The sequence below is a fragment of the Procambarus clarkii genome, chromosome 66 (genome assembly GCF_040958095.1).
Source record: "Procambarus clarkii isolate CNS0578487 chromosome 66, FALCON_Pclarkii_2.0, whole genome shotgun sequence".
NCBI lineage: Eukaryota > Metazoa > Arthropoda > Malacostraca > Decapoda > Cambaridae > Procambarus > Procambarus clarkii.
The window spans coordinates 27,358,074-27,378,109 of record NC_091215.1 but is presented as its reverse complement, the minus strand read 5'-3'; the positions used below and the strand labels follow the sequence as shown (position 1 = coordinate 27,378,109).

Sequence of the window (20,036 nt, the reverse complement as noted above, 5' to 3'; positions counted from 1 at the left end):
TTAGTATTATTGCGAGGGTCTGCATCACTCAATATTATGAAAAGGCACCAAGCCATGGAGACTATGTAGCACAATCTGTCATGGGATATTTAAAAGGCACAAAATATCACTGAGGATGCCAGTACGAGAACAAAAGCAAATAAGGCTGACGATATCAAAGTGATCGGATTCCCAGAGGATTTTTATCAAGGGACAAATGAGGAACACTTGGGAAGCAAGACACTCAAACCTCCTGAAAATAGGGACATTCAACAAGGATATGCACGACTGTAAAAGGGACAAGGCAGTTCAGACAATAAGGAGCAGGACGGCATTCCGTTAAGTGTAAGATGTGTATGGCCAATATGTTACCTCGCCAGATCTGTTTCCCACTGTTGGTTTCAGTGGTAGGAGGAAGACCAAGAATATACTACCCTTAAGAGCAGGCAGTCTATCAGTAACACAAGACCAACAATTTTGCCACTGGACATGGATCCAAGTATAAATGACAAGGTAAAAATAGGAATATGGAATGCTTTTTTGGGAAATACTTCTAGAGGCTGGCGGCACATTATAGGTATGGGCCGGAAAGACCATTCATTCATGAATATAAGAGTGGAAGTGGTATGGATGTTCAACAGAAGAGGAAGGGAACATCATTCAAGGTTAAAAAGAGAGGTGACATTAAAATGAGTATTAAAATGGCAAAATGTTAAAAACTTGTATCCATGAAGGTTACCAGGACAATCACCAAGCATCCAAATAAAATAAAAATAGTTTTCACATTTTATTTTAGGACGTTTTTGAACAAGTAAACCTGGTAGTGAAGCTGGTGAATGAATATGTTTACAAGTGGCATCTGCAAATTTTCCACCCCCTTGCCATAAAATCAGTCACTGTGGCATTGTACTTTACTCTGGAGTTTTATTTATATTTAATATATGTACTTTAAGTTAAGGCATTTCAATACTGGTTTTCCTCCTTAATTTGATATAATTAATCCTCTTTGCATCATACAGTCCTATGACAAGCATCCACTAAATTAGATATTGGGAACACAAATACAGTATAAGTTCAGTCTCGGCATACAATCTGTCAGTCCACTTGTCTATAAACAATTTAACTTCAGGATCAAACTCGAATGACTGTCTTCATAAATTCCTAAATACTGAACATTTCAAATAATCTAAGTTCCAAGTTACATTACCCCTTTAGACATAAATGGGACTGCTGGTATCAGTTGCTCAAGAGCAGAAAGTTGCTCTTATTGGTCTACAGGTTTATGTCATTGCTTTGCCATAATTCTGAAATATGTTTGTCAACAAATTTGAGGATTTTTATAGTATCAATAGTGTCTTAAATACAGAATAGCCTGAAATTATGATAAAACTCTAGGAACCTGGATCTTGGGAAGAGTTCACAGACTCAAAAGTTCTTAAGTCGAAAGGATTTATCTCTATATCTGATAAACAATATGGTGTTGGCATAAAAATTTACAAAGAAGCCATTTGTGCTGTCTATTTAAAGTGTGCTTATTTCTTTGGTACAGGTATATACTGTATATATATATATATATATTAATTCATTAGACTTCGTAAGTATTTAGATACCTTCTTTACTGCTGTCCATATATTTTCAATCTTTAGTAATAACTAAATTCACCAATTAAGTTATTATATAACCGATTCACCAAAATAACCAATTTACTGAAAACAGTGAGATATATTACAATGTTTCACAGTGAATACATGTGGATCAAAGTAAGATAAGTTAAATACCATTTGGGGATCAGAAGACAATAATAGAGGCACTTTAGTACAATATAAAAATGCATTTGCATGCGATATAAAAGTTAAAATAGTAACTAAAATCTATCATTACTTTGGAAAACCTTACCAAAGGTTTATATATTATAAAACCCTTTCTATATATCTATATATATCTTAACAGGTTTACTGATCAGCAAAACTGCATGATTACTACACAGTTTCCATGAGGGCTGGTCATGTATGTAATAACTTATGACCCATAATTGTCATCTGCAGTTTATGCAGAAAATTTAGGATTTTTTGCTAAAACAAAAAATAATTTCAAGTTTAAGGAAATACATAAAACACATTAAATCTGGCTCAGATGTGAAAAAGCTGTCATAAAATAGATAAATGATATAAATGCAAGTAAGTAATTGTCAAAAGAAGGCACCAAGCCGGGGAGGCTATGTAGCACCATCAAATGTGAGAGATATTCAAAAGGCACTAAATATCACTAAGGATGCCAATATGAGAACAAGTAAGTAATTATCAAAAGAAGGCACCAAACCGGGAAGGCTATGTAGCACCATCAAATGTGCAGAATAATCAGAGGAATATGAGAACAAGATGTAAATGCAAAAATTACACCATATCAGAAACAAGCATTAACAGACACCCAACACTATATGTACATGGGGCACACCCTTATGAAACAATTATTTTGGCATTCAATATTCTGGCATTGTTCATTTGTGTTAAAACTTCCAGGCTGACTGTCAAAAATGAGAGCTTAACCTTAAACTACATATGGTTCGATCACATGATGGTAATAGGGAAAGGTATTCTCGGCCTAAAATATTTAATGGTATTAACAGGGTAGTTTAATAAGTAGAGGTTGTAACAAGCACAGAAACTGTAATGAGTACATAGGGTAACATGAGCACAAGTTGAACTAAGTAATTATCAAAAAGAGGCAGAAAATCAGGAGCAAGTTGGAGTAATGTGCAGAGGCTGATATAATGAGCACAGGCTGTGGAAATGGGCAGATACTGAATTAATAAATGCTAGTGAAATGATGGGCAATGGTAATAAATAGTACATACTGTGAGGCATAGAATGAGCAAGGGAAAGGAAGGTGAGCAACCCATTCTCACACAATGAATCTCAATTTAGAAGCTATCAACATCTTCATCCAAGTTGAAGTACTTTAGTGAAATTTTATCAACTAAATTTGTACGTTCTTATATTAATGAACATTGGCATTGACAGGTTATACAAAATCACTTCATATTAGACACTTGTCAAGTTGTGGGAATGAACTGGGAAGAGAGGAAAGAAATGAAGATTTTATATGGTTTGTTGTGTGGAGGTTATTTATAGTGTGTGGTGGTGCTATAAGATAATGTTAGTACATGGTGGTGGTGGTATAGGGTAATATAATATGGTAAAGGCAGTACTGCATATGGTGGTGGTATGTGGTAGTGGTGATATGTGGTGGTAATGGTGGTGGTGATATGTGGTAGTGGTGGTGTGTGATAGTGGTGATGGTGGTGTGTAATAGTGGTGATGGTGGTGTGTGATAGTGGTGATGGTGGTGTGTGATAGTGGTGATGGTGGTGTGTGATAGTGGTGATGATGGTATGTGGTAGTGGTGGTGGTATGTGGTAGTGGTATGTGGTAGTGGTATGTGGTAGTGGTATGTGGTAGTGGTATGTGGTAGTGGTATGTGGTAGTGGTATGTGGTATGTGGTAGTGGTAGTGGTATGTGGTATGTGGTAGTGGTATGTGGTATGTGGCAGTGGGTAAGTTGATGTTGAGATACTAGCATGCTTCCAAGACATACATTCTGAGTTTCCATTTAATGTCAACAATTATTCTTACAATAAAAACTGGCTGTACGTAGTGAAAAGACACAAGGGCCCATCATGGTTCATTATTGACAGGGAACTTGCATTTAACATCATATTTCAGTGTAAAAGTTTCAAGCCAATAAGCAGACATCATCAGAATAAAATAGAGAATTCAAAGCTTAAAAAAAATAAAAATAAAAAAAAATCCTGTGAAAACCACAAGGCACCCGTCCTGGAAATACCTAATACTGTACGCCATTCTTTAAGGCAACAGAAGCCCTGAAGCCAGTAAAGGCTGTAAGTAAACACACATTATCCAAAAATGCATCAATTAATTTAAGTATCTCGGGGAAATTATACTTCTAAACATAATCCTGAAGCCCTATTTAAACGTTTATAGGGACAATAACTTCATCTTCTCCAGGCAACTCTTGTGAATCTGTGCTTTTCAGCTTTACATTATATCTAACACTTCTTGTAACACAAACGCCACTTTTAAGACACAAAAACACTCCACAGGATAACATTAGTTCAACTTGAGACATAGTGCCAGAAGCCAGGTGAAGAGTTAGAGGCACATCCGTCACCTCTTGAAGTTTACCGCTTGATGGTGTCAACACAACTCGTGTATCTGTAAAAAATAAATACTGTACAAACACGTTGATATTAAATAAATTAACCATGTTTATCAGGTGCTACATAATAAACATATAAATCATAACTTTTTTTTTTTTTACCTATCTGTACGGTAATACAGTTAACTAATAATATGATGTGTAATTTAATGAAATAACCTTGATTCAAAGTCAAAGCTTAAAAACTGAGACCAATAATAATAATAATTTATATTTCCTAAAATACTGATGGAAAATGATTCTTCATGATTATGTATGATCTCAAATACTGCACTTTGTAAAGCGCTCTTGAAAGTACTGTACCAAGACCTCAAATATTTTGTGATATAACATTAAAATTAGTAAATATTCTGTGATATGGTATTAGGGGCACTAAACTTTCAAACGCTGATACAAAATGATCTTTAATAAAATAAAATCTTACTGAAATCTAGAAATGAAATACTGTACTACATTTGAAAAATTTGGTTTAATTTTATTGAATGCTAATAATGCTTAAGTTTTTTGTTTTGTTTTTTTTTGCTGCAAGTGGCTGATAATGCTTGACTGAACCTTATTAGTTACTCAACACTCATATGCCATGAAAATGCTTCCAAGGGTGGCTAACTGGCCTAATAACCACAACAGAAACATGCTTCCCATATATTTTCTTCTACAAATATTCATGCCTTGCTATGACTTATGACTAATTCTCACCGCTTGTCTCAATGGTCCACTTATTTGGAGCTTCTTTATTAAGTACTGTATCTTCTGTGAGGTTGGTTCTTATTCTGAGGATGACTTCAACTTTCCTACCATGTGGGACTACAGCTGTTACTTCTTCAACATCTTGGCTCAAGTCTTGACTTGAACTATCACCTTCGTCTATCAATCTTATAGGAAGCTGGAAAATATTGTTTTTAATTAGATACTTTTAACCAACTATTTTGATCATCATTTGTTAAGTTTTTGTGAATTAACATATGTTGCATTTAACTTACTATTCACACTATGTTGTGATTTGCAAAACTTATCCAACAACTTGAATTTTCATGACCTTATAGTAAATAAAATGTATATTTATGATATCCAGATGAATTAAAGAGATGATGAACTAACATCGGAGCTGTGAGGATGTGAACACTACTCACATGTTGTAAAGAGTGGTCTTTAAGGGACAAGATCTTGATGGCATGATTGTTGGTGTCAGCAATGTAGAGGCGGGAGTGATCTTGGCTTGCACAAAGTCCTCCAGGCTCATTTAACTAAGATATATCAATAAAAACAAAATACAATAATTCTAAGTATTACAAAAAATTATAAAAACGGTAATTAAATGCTTAAAGAAATTAATGAGAAAGATGTGGTAAGGGGGGTATGAAATATATTAATCAACAGCCACCCCAATGGTGCATGATTAAACACACCCACTGGTAAGGAAATTAAAAATTGTCTTATTAAAGGATAAGAGCATATGAAATATATGACTTATCACCATCTCTCTGTCTCTCTCTCTCCAATGACTAAGAAATATTCATCACTCCTACTACTGTTGTCTATCACTCTCCTATTCTAAGTTATTTGGAAAAACAAATCAAGTTAAATCTCTCTCTCTCTCACCTCAATGGATGGCAAGAGATACAACCTGCAGAGATTCATAGTGTGACGTCGTGATTTGGACAGACTATGACACCTGGCTGGTAAATGACGGAATGAGAGCAACTTTATCAAATACTGTACCAGTTACATGCTTTATTAATTAAAATATAAAAGAATTCTTATTAGAGAGCATTAAGACTACCCCAGGGATAACTGGAAGAAATGACTTGAAGGATTGCCAAAGAACATTAATTTAGGTGTGCAGCGACACTGTCAAAAAATTTAAGGCTCAGACATTCCTTTCCTTGGAAGTATAAAAGTACCTGGTACTTAAGAAAATGAATGATCTTTGCAATATAAAATTAAATCAAAGTCTTTTGTATAATAACAAAATGAACATACCTTTTTGTTCTCAACATTATTTTCAATCTCCTCTGTAGTTTTGCCTCCGGCCACGGTGGATATTTTGTACGTTTTCCCAAGTGGCGTCACTACCTTTATCTGATATAATTGAGGATAATTATTTCAATATCTGCTTATTTCAAAAAGAAGGCATATTAATTAAACAGGTTTAAAGAATGTCACAAAATTTCTTTCAAATCACAGCAACAGGTTTTAATATACTGTACTGATAGTAGCTTATTAACAAGAAATAAGCATTCCAGGCCTGGATTAAATAAATGTACATTCAAAAACTCATTAATTTCTATACAGACATGAACCTTGGATCATATTCAAACACAAGAGAGCATGATGTAAAAAAAAATTAACATGCTTAAAACATTGGAGGAAAAGTGACTTAGGCAATACACCAACCCGTCCTCTTAAAAATAACGTCACTTTTGGCTCGTATGCGCGATATGGCTAAATTTGGACGTAATTTGAAATGAAATCGACTCACAAAAGTGACGTTCTGTTCCGTTTTCTATTTGAGTCGGCCGGCATTCGCGCAGAGGTTATAACAGGACACTTTAAATTAACGTTTTTCATAACGTTTTGAAACTTTATGAGAATTTCCTGCCCACCTAACCTATCAGAGGACCCTTAACTTACTGTTGTTGAAAAAAAAAATCCCAAATTTATTTTCATATTTTTTAATTTTCAAATTACGTCCAAATTCGGCCATACGGGCAAACGGCCAAAAGCGACGTTCTTTTTAAGAGGACAGGTTGAATACACACACACATCAACAATTTTACCTCACTTCTGGCCCTCTTTATTGCTGCTCTATTTACATGTACTTTTCCCATGACTTTCTGGTCTTTTCCTCCTTGCACTGCCTACTGTACAAGGTCATATACCTTGATCTTCTCATCAACTTTCCTCATGACTGGGATGAACTGTACCATGGCATTTGCATATCTATGGGCTAAGAATTCCATCGTCACATTTATTATCTACCCCTTCAATTATTCTACCCTTGAATTTCCTTCAAATCTTTAGTTTCTTGTAATCCTCACCATGTTTCATGGTCTGACTCCCTCCTTCAACTATGCTATGTATTCGAATACATTGGTTTCAAATACATAGCAGAAACCACTATGATGCAGCGGTTTCTAGGTAAATACCAGGTCTAGTGTAGCTGGTGGATCTCTTCTCTTCTTGTTGGCTCCATTACATGTTGCCTAAAGAAATATTTATCTGCTGCGTCTACTAATTATGCCCTCCATGTTTTATCACCACCATGTCATTCATTGTTAAGTCTATTTTTCTGGTGTTGAAATTCCCAAATATTAAGAGACCTTAGCCCCTGTTTCCTCTGCTGCTGTAGATGCCTTTTCAACCACAAACCTAACATTATTACATTTGTCACAATCTTCCCTTGACCATCTGGTATTTAGTGGGGGATTGTATATACAACTGGGCACCACACAACTGTTGTATAATAAGTTAATAAGTAGCCTCTCGAGCTAGAAGGAACCGAAAACATTCTGCTGTGCCTAGAATGGATGAGACTGGGGTTGGGAATGCCAAAGAACCAGTGCAAGTGTTCATTTTCTACATTAGACAATGTTGAGCAGGTCAAGGCTCAGTACCTTATTAACAGTACCATATAGTATTTATCACATGATAGTATCACATCAGCAGGGAGTCAGGGTCTTTGTTTAACAGTGTATACTGCCATATTACTATTAGTATAATATATGTATAATCTTGTGTTTATTTACATTTCCCACTTATGCATGCATTGAACCTATCTTAGACCTTAAGGATATTTTATGAACTGATGAATCTAGATATTGTTGCAAAAGTTTAGCAGGTCAATTTTAATAATGTATTTGAGATGTCAAACAAGAACAAGATAAGTCCAAAAATATATAGATTGTAGTTACAAAATAAAAAAGAAAGTATGTTCATAACGAACTTGCCTTATGATTGTATGAGTCAGCCACATACACAGCCTCTCCAACAGCTGCCACAGCCAGGGGATGTTGCAGTTTTGCATCAGTGCCACTACCATCAATATCACCATAGGCAAACAGGTCCTGAACAAATTTATGGTAGTTACACACATGCAAAACATTCCAAATATTATCCATACAGTATTTTGACTTGCCCTGAAAGAATTTAGCAAACATGACAAATCAGTGAACTCATACTCATGGACCTGCTTTAAACTCACATCAACTTCTTGTTTGCTACCAGTATGGATAAAAGAGGCAAGTAATTTGCAAAAGTCTACTCTTTCTTTAATCTACATCACAATGGGTCTGCATAGCATGCAGTCTACTGTTCAATATCTTATAAGACATCTGAAGCTAAACAAAAATTATGAATTTTACTTACAAGTGGATCACGGGCAGCTCCAACAACAGCCTTTACAGCACCATCTGTTAAGCTCATCTTTCTTACAGAAGAACTTTCAGAGTCGGCAATAAAAAGCACCGATGTTCCAGAATTAGTGCCAATTGCAAGTCCTGAGGGTTGGGCAAATCCAGCTCGAGTTGGATAAGAGGTATTTCGGTTCTCTTCAGCTCCACTGCCAGCTAAACGTACTACAGTGCCCTTACTGTATGAACTGTAAAAAATTTTTATTGCTATAAAATTTAATAAATAATTTCAGTATTACTGCATGAATTTATATTCATTCTTGCTTAAGAATTTATTATTTACTATCTACAGTACATATGTTTTCATAAATTTAACATATTAAATACTAGATGTTCTATAGAGTTACTACCAGACATTTCCTTTTTACCTAAAGTAAAGCTATGGATGTACATAAAAAGCTTTCCAAGCAGGTCACTCAGTTGCTTCCCCTAAGCCTCCACCACTTTCCAGGACATAGTCAAATTTCAGCCAGATCAGAACGACTTTCACATCTCTGACAGTGGGAATCTTTTTCAAGCCAGCCCTAAAAGTCCATCTATGGAGGAAGAAAGCCTGGACAAATTTAAATCCCACCCAGAGTGGCTGTCAGTAGGCTTATCTAACTCCAGTACCTTCTCCAGGCAATACCTGGCTCCAAAGAAACTGCCACGCTTACTCTACTAAACTACGTTTACTCTACACGAAACTCTACTAAACTTATAATTGCTACCTAGCAACTAACCTATCCCCACTACCATTTGTCATTACCTACACTAAAAATAAAGATTGCCAAGGAATGTTACCTCACTTTCATTCTAGTTTAATCCTGTAGAGGTACTGGGAAAGTCAGTTGGGAGAGCACTGGAGTGACCAAGCTTAGAAAGTTTATTTTTATTTAATGTATACTCATTAAGCCTTATTTCTAAGCTTAACTAGGCAGTTGCTCCCTTAGTAGGAATACCCAATGTTATGCAACCAAAGAGCAAAACTCACTAGTGAAGACTTATCAGGGGCCACAGAGTGGAGACGGAAGGGACTGCAACAGACATGATATGCAAGGCCAAAATCAAATGCCTCAATAGAGACAAGGGCATTTTTTTTTAGGTGGGGGGGGGGGGGGGGCAGTAAAGAGAAAGGAGAGGCATAGGTAAAGGAAAGTTTAGAAGTGAGAAATACAGTGAGAGGTATGAAAGTAGGCAGGCTGTCTGCCTTGTTGACTACTTGTCCCCCCATCAACTTTTTTTTTTGTCCTCCATCAACTTTCTTTTTACCCTCAATGAGGCCGGACCAACATGAGGATCAGAGCTAATAATGAGGTACACTTCCCTAAAGGCAATAATAGGCCAGAAGACATTCAAACTGCCTCCTAGGAATGCTTTGGAAAAGTGTCAAATTAGCAAAACAAATCTGCGATAGGCATTAAACAAGTGATCTCAATGATTCCTTTAATACACCACTAAGTGGCATCCTAAATACTGTATAAACAATTTACATTTATTAACAGTTTAACATGTAAATTTGTTTGAATTAAGGGTGATTATGTAATATTTTGTAAATCATTACAGAACATAATGCGTAGAAGCAGGATTTATCAGTACTGTACAGTATATGTCAAAACCTTTTCTTGCCAATGCACAGCAAAATTACCTACCAAATTATATGGAAATATTTTTTTAGTTATTGCTAATTCAAATTAATACTACCTTTGATACCAAACTAAGCTTTCTCACCTTCCTTTAAGCCATTTACCATCTGAGAGGAATATACCCCAAATTTGGTGAGATCCTGCCATGGCTACAAGAAGTAAATTATCAGTTCCATCTTCAGCTTGATCCAAACTTCTTGCAAGACAGATATCCCAGGGAGAAGATATGGCCTAAGAAAGAGATGCAGTGGTGAATAAAATTACGACTCCAAAAGATGTTCCTTAGACACGAGCGATAACCACTGTGCTACATACAGGTCACTGTGGTTGTAATATTGTAACAATTGAAGGTACGAGATGGTATATGGGTGATCTGTGACTATTTTATCTATAGCTATTCATTTAACATTAATTAGTCAAAAGTCCTGATCTACATTTATCCTCTTTGTCCTTGAATCTGATGTAGATCTTGTCCATTTAAATTATGCTATGGATAAATAACCGATGCAAACTTAATACATTAGAAGACTAATGAAAAGTTCTATTTTTATTTTATTTACAGTCCATTATATATAAATATTAGATTCTGCATTTTCATCTTTAGTGGGTGAATAATTATGATCAGATTGATCTTTTTATTTAAAACTAATTCTACAGTGATTGGATGTAAAAAACAATTAATTTCCATATACTGTACATAATTTCAAAATACTGACTAAGGATACATTCATCGAGCATGATAAAAATGGAGTGAGTCAAAGCCATTAACTAGCGAAGATATCACCTTAAAGAAAATATTTTAATGAAATGAACCATTCATGGTAGAACTATTAATGCTTAATTACAAAAACTAAAATACAATATTCAAGACAAGCTATGTAAAAGACTTTTCTTACTTGAGAAGTTCCAATGAGGCCTCCTTCAAGATCTCTTCCTTGTTTGCCAGTCCCAGCAATAGTTTTTACAGTACTTGTTACTATGTCTACCTGTTGTAGAAAAATAAATATGTCATTATATTCAGTGAAATGAGTATGTCAAGAAAATATTTCATGTGATCTCAGAAGCAATTATCAAAGTGTCACATGTAAAGCAATGATCTTGTAAAATTTATTATTGACTTATATGATAAGCAACATGATAATTACTCAATTCTCAATAAAATAAAGCCAAATCTTGTACACTAATTAGGCTCTTCCTTCATAGACCCAGCTTCTGAATTTATTTTGATAAATCTCTGAATATCAGGAAACAAGATCATATTATTAGAGACTACTAAATAATGCTCTCTACTTAACACTTTCGATACCTGATGCCGGTATATCCGTCAAAAAACGAAAATTCGGAGAGGGCGGAATGATGCAAACGGCGTCAATAATTAAAAAAAAAGATTTAAATTCCATTTATTGTCCGAATACTATGGGACTTGTTTTAAAATGAGAGCCAACTTCTTCCCATTCTCTGTATATCCCACGTGGCATCATGACCCCACCGTGTGGGCACCTACCCACACTGGAGGCTCACTGTTCACTGTTCGGGCAAGTCCTTAATCCTAATTTTCCCTGGAATCCGACCCGCCAAATCTTTTAATAACCAGGCACCCATTCATTGCTGGGTGAACAGAGGCTACGGTTAAGAATTGGCACCCAGTCGATACTCCCTGGCCAGGATACGAACCCAGACCAAAGCACTCGCAATGCGCCGGGCAAATGTTTTACCACTTCGCCACGGGGACTGCCAAGATCCCATGGAAATAAATACCCGTACATGGGGATTATTTTATAAATAAATCCCAGTACAGGGGCTACTGCAACTTTCCCTGACCCATATATTAGGGGTAAGAGCATATAGGGATCAGAGATCAAGGCAAACCACCCTTAAATGCAATGGAATGAGGACACAAAAATGTCTTCTGAGCAATGTTTTGGATATGTGCTGACTAAAACAAAATTTTGACAACTACTAAACAATGTTAGTCAATGAGACTCCTTCATTCACCACCAGTCCAAGCTTTATTACATCACTTAATTCAAGTATTTTTTAACTCACTTCCTCTATGTTAATTTACAAAACTTTAATAAACCGGTTTTCTCCTTTCTGGGCCTTTTGTCCAACTCTCTATTGATTTATTTGGTGAAGTCATATAGTCCTCAGGACAAGGGAAAAAAGGGAGAAGTCAGCACCAGTGGGATCGACTAAAATCGATCTTGGAAATGGCCAAACATGGTAATACTTCCAGAAGTGGTGAGAACAGCTTATAGGCAGTGTCTTGGAGCCCTGAAAAAGCCAAGATCAATTACAGTTTCTACAAGTCTGAAATAATGTTACACAATAAAGCACTCCCACCTGACGAATGGCATGGTTATCAGCATCGGCAATATAGAGGACATCTGGGTGATGATAAGCTACTCCTTGTGGGTTGTTGAAACTTGCATTAGAAATTGATCCATCACTAAAGCCTTGCTTTCCAGAGCCAATTACTTTCTGAAAAAATGTAGATATTAATAAGACCATTCCTCAAGTGAATCACTTCTCATATATGTACAAAGGTTTTCATCTTTGAATTTTATTTAGCTTTTGAAGAGCAGCTAATGAGACAACCTGCACAAAATAATTGATTGTTTCCCTTTAATGACATTTAATGAAAAATCTTTAAAAATAAAATAATACATACATCACCCTGCGGCTGGCAACATGCACTACACATCAAAGCATTAGTGTTATTCAATCATATTCACAGCAAATACTAGCTTGTTTCCAATCATTTCTCATTGGAAAATATACTGTTATGTTTATGTGTTTGAAACTATTGAGAATCGCCATCAAATCTCTCTCCTTGCCCAAATTCATCAGTGTGTTTTCATATTTGTAAACTGAACGTGGCTTGATTTCATATACTGTACTGCATTCTGCACTCCAATACACTGCATTTATCCACATTGAATTCCATTTGCCATTTGTTGTTTCATGCAATGAATTTGTTTGGGTCATTTTGAAAGACACGGCAGTCATCCAGGTTTTCACTTTCCCGGTAGCTTAGCGTCGGCCATGTCATTCTCAAAATTTGTTCAATATTTAACATATTTTCTTCTCTCTGAGAATCGACCAATGTCCACGATCATTCAATAATAACCTAGAGGCTACCTTGAGGTTGTTTTAGGGATCGGTGTTCCTGTGGCCCAGTTTGAATCAGGCTGCAATTGTTATTTAGGTTACTATGAAGAAGCATAACACACAATACCGAATAATTCTAAAGCATGTAAACTCAAAATTTAATTACCTTCAGCAACCATGAGATATAAAAAACTGGCTTTTAGTCTAAATCTTCCTATGGTACCAGTTTAAAGGAATGCAGCTACAAGTATTCACTGGCATCAGGAAATGTGTGTAGAAATTTTGGTGAGGCTATGTTTACTTCTTGTAGAGATAGAGATGTTTTTAAGATAATGTTTACTTCTTAGGTCCTCCTCCCCAATGAAAGTCTATGTTAGCCCTAAAGTACCCACCTATGGCTCATGTGTCCTGACTCTAAACCCCTAATCAACTGCTGTATTATAAAAGGCAACTTTCTTTTACCACTATACAAATGTTAAAAATTTCTAGTTGGTGTTCAGTGGTATTGTAAATATAAAGCTCAGGACGAACAAAATAATAATAAAGCATTCCTACTTGGGATACCTAATAAGCACAGTTTTCAGTCTCAAGGTATACATTATTGCCTAAGAGCCTAAGAAGAAATAATTACTTACTATAACATTACCCTCATAATCGGTCATTAAGATTCGGTTGTGACCCGAGTCTGACACAACAAGGCCTCCAGGGTGGACTGTGACTTTCCCTGGGTACAGCAGGCTGGAGCCAGTTGCTGCAAATTGTCTTGAAGGGGCCAAGGGAACTGAAGATTTGGTCAGACACCTAACAATTGAAAATAAATAATGCTTAAAACAAAAAAGGATTCTGGCTAATTATGTTGAAAGATTTCCCCTGGACCTATGTAAACTGGCAATACTGTGTGTCTGTATGTGTGCACCGGTGTGTGTGTATTTGTGTGCATGCGCGCGCGTGCCTGTGACTGTGTGAGCCTGTGTGTCTGTCTATGCCTAAAATACTGCTGACAAATTTCTTCAAATTATATGAACTTTAAATGGCAATCAAAATGATTAAATTTGTTCCACCATGCATTATTTAAAAACAAAATTTATAGGTAAACTACCACAGTCAACATACCCAGAACTGGAAAAATGTTCAATTGTTGAGTCAACACAGAGTTGAAGCCGTTCACCGTGTCCCTCACCAACTAACACAAACAATGGGTTTCCATTTGGACCTGAAGAAACAATCATGATAGTTTTCATTTACCCAGGAAAAACATAACATTTAATACACAATAAACAGTTACACAAGCTTTATATTTTTCCTACAGAAGCATAATGTTGCAAGAATATTAATTACATATTTAACCCTCAGTATATAGAATACTTTCTTTGTAATTAATAAATAAGCATACAGTATAGATTATGAATTGGTATCGCACAAAAATGCAAACATTTACAATACTGTACTTCATGCTTTTAATTTCATACAAACTGTGTCGCCAATTCAATATTTCATCATCTAAAATAGTGTGTGTAGATATAATCAAGCATTTATTAATGTTAGTCAATTATATTTAATAATAGAAGCAGCATATGGAAAGCTGGCTAACCTAAGAATGGCACTAACAAATCTAAACAAAGTCTTTAAAGACAGTTTACATGGCCTACATGAAAATATCACTAGAATATGCAGCACAAAGAAAAAATACAGTGCAGAGGTTTGTACCAAGACTAGTACCTGAAATGAGAGCAAACCAAGACATGTCCAACAAAACTCTCAAACTAGGCTAAAACAGGAAGATGCAACTTGACTGACAGAAAGAAAAAATGATCTCTAACCAATTCTATTTGAGATACTTCATATCCAATGCATAAGCTTCCTAGTCAAGGAGCAGAGGCTAACAGATTCACCAGAGGGCGACTGAACATCGTGCAAAACTAACAGGAGATGGCCACATTCACCACTCACTCCATTGGAATTGAACGAAACAGAGACTGCCCATAAACCATATTAGACACAAATATTAATCACCTCAGTGTTAAAAGCCCCAGGAATCTATATGTGAGCACATTTTAGTGTCGTAGACCAATGCCTATCGTGTGGGACATAAGCCGGAGATGAACCTCCAACCCATATTTAAACAGAACCCTGGGCTAAAGAATTGCACACCACACAGTCCTGAAGAATGCATGCAACCCATTGAAGAAACAAAAATAAAAATAAAAAATAAAAAATGGGTGTTCAACCAACTTATATATCAACAACCTCAGTGCCTACCAAGGAAGAAGTGAAGAAAGCCAACAAAGGGCAGACTCTGGAAGGAAGAGGGATGCAGACATGGTGTACCGCCCAAACCCCCAACTGTTGGAGCCAAGAGGAAAGAAGTTTGAACCTCAGGACATTCCTCAAGCACTAGAGCCAATCCAGAACTATCAACAACAAATCCTCAGCCAGCCTAATGTATCAGAGATATATCTTTAATAAAATAAAACTTCTATAGAACTTTGTAGATTACAAAGTAGCATTTAAAGATGGGTGCCAAAAGAAGCAAGTTCTTCCAAGAATGTTTGAGATTCTTCATTTGAACAAAAACATGTAACTCACCCATGTTTTAAAAAGATGCATCATAATCAGAGGAATGTAGTTTAAAAATGGCTAAACAAAGCACTATACAGTGGAACCTCGACTTACGAATGCCCCTACTTACAAATTTTTCGGGTTACGATCCCAATTTCATGGGAAAATTTGAATTAGGTTATGACCTTTGCCTCAACTTGCGACTTTGTTGATACACATATGGGTCAACTGAGCGGGTGGTTCCTGGTGGTACGGGCGACCCCGCTTCAGTTTACCAGACCGCCCGCTTAGTGACAATCGCACTTGAATTATTTGTAAAGAATTTCATTGTTTTTGTGCTTTTTGTTTTTTGAACATAAAAGTAATTATTATATATCATGCCATGGGTCCCAAGAAAGTCAGTGGTAAGGTTCAACCCAAGAATATAGTTGTAAGTAGAGTCAGTAGAGGATGTCCCTTCCTCATTAAGAAAATGTGTGAAGTATGGGAAGAACTGCAAAGTTTTGCTGAAAAGACTCACCCAGATAAAGCTGTAACAGGCTGTTACATTGACTTTATTAATGATAATGTGATGTCTCACTACAGACAAGTGTTAAAATGTAGGGGGAAAAACAAGTCTCTATGGAAAGGTTCTTAGTGAGAAACAAGCAGTGAGCCACAAGCAGGTCCTAGTGGTATGCAGGCAAAATGTAGGAGAGAGAGTACACTAGAGAAGTCATCACTGCCTGATGTTATAATGAAAGGGAACTCCCCTTCCAAACACTAACATCTTTTCTCCTCCCCTTCTCCTCATCGTCTTCCATACGCCAACAAGAATCATCAATAAAGGTAAGCTATAACCTATACATACTATAGTGCAAAATATTTGTGTGTATTATGAATGAAATGTATTTTGAAGATAATATTTTTGGGAGCATGGAACGAATTAATTAAATTTACATTAATTCTTATGGGAAAATTCACTTTGAGTTACGACCCATCTCTGGGAATGGATTAAATTCGTAAACCAAGGTACCACTGTACCATATATATATTTATGTTCAACACTATACCGTATTAGGAAGTGTGTCTTAAGAATAAGTTAAACTCAGTTCCTCTGCAGTGTTACCAAGTATGAGAAGAGTAGGCCAACATGCAATGCTCAGTTGTGCCCACATCTTTGCTTGGGGATCATTGACAACTGGATGATGGATGTGGTATTTCTCAATGGCAGCCAAAATGTTAGAAGACACACGTTCATTTTCGAACTTGGCAGAGTGGACACCCACCTATAAGATATATTAATTTTTGCAAATTTAAACAATACAATAATAAAAATAATGAATGAATATACAAATAATAATAATATTAATAATAATGGTAACAACAATTCAATGTTAATTAACCACGCGAGACAATCATAAGTGATACCAGTCATGCTCCCCAGCTATACAATACTTGGAATTAAGAGTTGTTCCATGATCCCACCATCTTTAGTTCACAACCCAATATCACTACAGTATTACACTACCCACCATCTCCTTTCACAACCCAGTACAGTATCACCATTAGATGACCCATCCTTTATGTTACACAACCCAATATCACTATTAAATGACCCCTTCATCTTCCTGCTATATTGCCTTCCCAGCTTGATACCGCTTTTGATAATTACCTACTTACACGACCTACCCCATCTCCATTACATAACCGACCCACCACCATCTCCATTCCACGGCCCTTTATCTTCTCCATTACACCACCCACTATCTCCACAACAGCAGCACCCACCATCTTCTCCATTACACCACCCACTATCTCCACAACAGCAGCACCCACCATCTTCTCCATTACACCACCCACTATATGAGTACCATTTCCTCAATACAGGTTCTGTGCCATCTCTATTACACTAATAGAAATGAACACCTCTGATAACAAAATCTGAAACAATTAAACAGAGGCATTCTTGAGATATCCAAAATTTAATGCACAGCACTATAAACTGTCGAAAACCTGTTTTACCAAGAACATACCTTGCTTTGGAAATTTTGCTGACATTTTAAAGGTAAAATGGGTTATGTTATTCCAGATTTTGCTGACTTAACTGGATTATTCTTGCAAAACTACTAATATTCATAACTATTCATGAAAGTCTTAAAGTTAGCACAGAATTTGCAGTGAATTTTAAGTTTCAAGGCAAACAGTTAATCTTAAAAAAAAAGTACAGTAGTGTCAAACTGTAAATAGTATAGGTTTTAGGTTAAAAACACTGGTAAGTCACCGATATACTATAAACAAGAACAGAACAGATTCTAGAATACTATTGTGTGGCACTCCTGTGGTTAACGGAAAAGAAGTGCTGAAGTGCCACGGAAGAGGGCAATTGGAAATTGAGAACTATCACTACCATATTACCAAAGATGGCTAAATGATCACTAATTTGTGGTTTTATGGGTAGACACAACTTAGGTAGTAATTGTATAGTTATGCATAGTTAAGCTAGGGCACCAACTGAAAATAATCTACCTTTTTTGGGTTATACTCTATGTTACTGGCAATTACAAAAATGTCTCACCACTAAAACTTCACCATCATTGGGAGGATGCAGTTTCTCGAGGGCCTCAAGGTCTGGCAATATGTGCATACAGTTGACGCAACAATAAGTGAAGAAATCTAGTACTGTGATTCGACCCTTCAAATCTCTAGCTAGAGTCAAGGGTCGAGATACATTGAACCACTCCAACCCTGCAAAAATTACAAAGTCTTTGAAACAAAATTATGAAAAGATATAGGTGTATTCACTATCCTGAAATTTACTAATACTGTACTGTACTTATTTTATGATATTCAAACAAGTCTATATGTCTAAATATTAGTAGGCTACATTGTAGCCTATAAATTACATGAACTCATAAATAACCCTCGATTTATCCTAAGTCTTCATATAGAATCGGGTAGCACTAAAAAAAAAAATTGAGGTGAAGACACTGATATACTTAAAGATTAAAAATATATTAATAGTAAAGTAATATTTGAAAAAAAAACATGAAAAAGAACTAATAGCTAATATTAGAATTAAATGAAATAGATGAAATAACACAGTAGAACAATGTAATTTAGATAATTAACTAAAGATTTAAAAAATAATCTTTTTAAGATTCAACTAATCAAATTAAGAATGCCATGAGTTATCAAAATTGATCAAAAAAAGTTGTCTTAGCATGCCAGAACATCACATCAGTTTAACATTCAGATGAAATCATCGTCAGGAATAATGGGCTCTTAGCAAGCCACGAGCTTCCTGTCCGTAGAGCGGGTAAATTACAAATATTATAAGCTAGCAATATATTAAACAAAAGATTTAAAATAAAAAACGAGTTAATAAAGTGTTAATATGAACATTTAAAACAAAACAAAAACTAATTTTACATATAAGAAACTGCAATCTTTTGATAAATTACAAAACAAAATATACCCGGACCAGCACTTACCAGCCTCAAAGTCTACCATTGGTATCTGTTCTTGGGTGTATGTGACAATATGTTGAGTGATGAGTGATATCTTATCTTCTCTCGTTAATGCCTCGTCCACTCTAGCTGCCAGCTCTAGGCAAACGAGCGTCAATTCACTTATATCACGAGCCGGTCCCTCCATTGTTATTGTTTGGTGGTGACTGTTGGGCGGTTACAACCCCAGACCGGCCAGACCCTCACGTACTTATAGAGTAATAAAAAATAAATGTTTTTTAATTAAAAATTATGTTTATTTTTTTATTTAGGTAAAGTACATACATACAAGGGGTGATACAAATATTGATGAATTTATAGATAGAGCTAGTACATACAATGCCTAAAGCCACTATTACGCAATTATACTTATTACCTAAGTGGATTTTTTTGTGTAGTTACAGGATGAGAGCTACGCTCGTCGTGTGCCGTCTTCACAATACTCTTTGTCATTTGACGCCTAAGAAGAACAATCAATCATTGACACACAAAGGGTAGAAAGCAGCATTAGGCAATCTGGTAAACTTCTGAATGCAATATACATCATGACAAATTCGTCAACTAACATCTTCCCCACATACTTTACTCAAACTTGTAAAATTCAACATCCTGAGTCCTAGCCAGTTTGG

General features: G+C 35.8%; 1 protein-coding gene across 2 annotated transcripts; it reads right to left on the bottom strand.

The window, feature by feature from the left end:
• Positions 1–753: 753 nt before the first annotated feature.
• Positions 754–19,600, bottom strand: LOC123769245 (NHL repeat-containing protein 2). Of its 2 annotated transcripts, XM_045760292.2 has the most exons (14): positions 19,393–19,600; positions 18,477–18,646; positions 17,028–17,187; positions 14,474–14,573; positions 13,996–14,161; positions 12,593–12,730; positions 11,146–11,235; positions 10,335–10,480; positions 8,581–8,812; positions 8,163–8,279; positions 6,196–6,294; positions 5,346–5,459; positions 4,912–5,098; positions 754–4,211 (listed from the first exon to the last, which is right to left on the bottom strand). In XM_045760292.2, the coding sequence occupies exons 1-14, from the start codon at positions 19,553–19,555 to the stop codon at positions 3,967–3,969; spliced, it is 2,127 nt and encodes a 708-aa protein (XP_045616248.1). In that variant the 5' UTR covers positions 19,556–19,600; the 3' UTR covers positions 754–3,966. The 2 variants fall into 2 exon arrangements, with proteins under 2 accessions (XP_045616248.1, XP_069166053.1); XM_069309952.1 differs by lacking the exon at positions 17,028–17,187 and having other exon boundaries at positions 18,491–18,646.
• Positions 19,601–20,036: the final 436 nt, after the last annotated feature.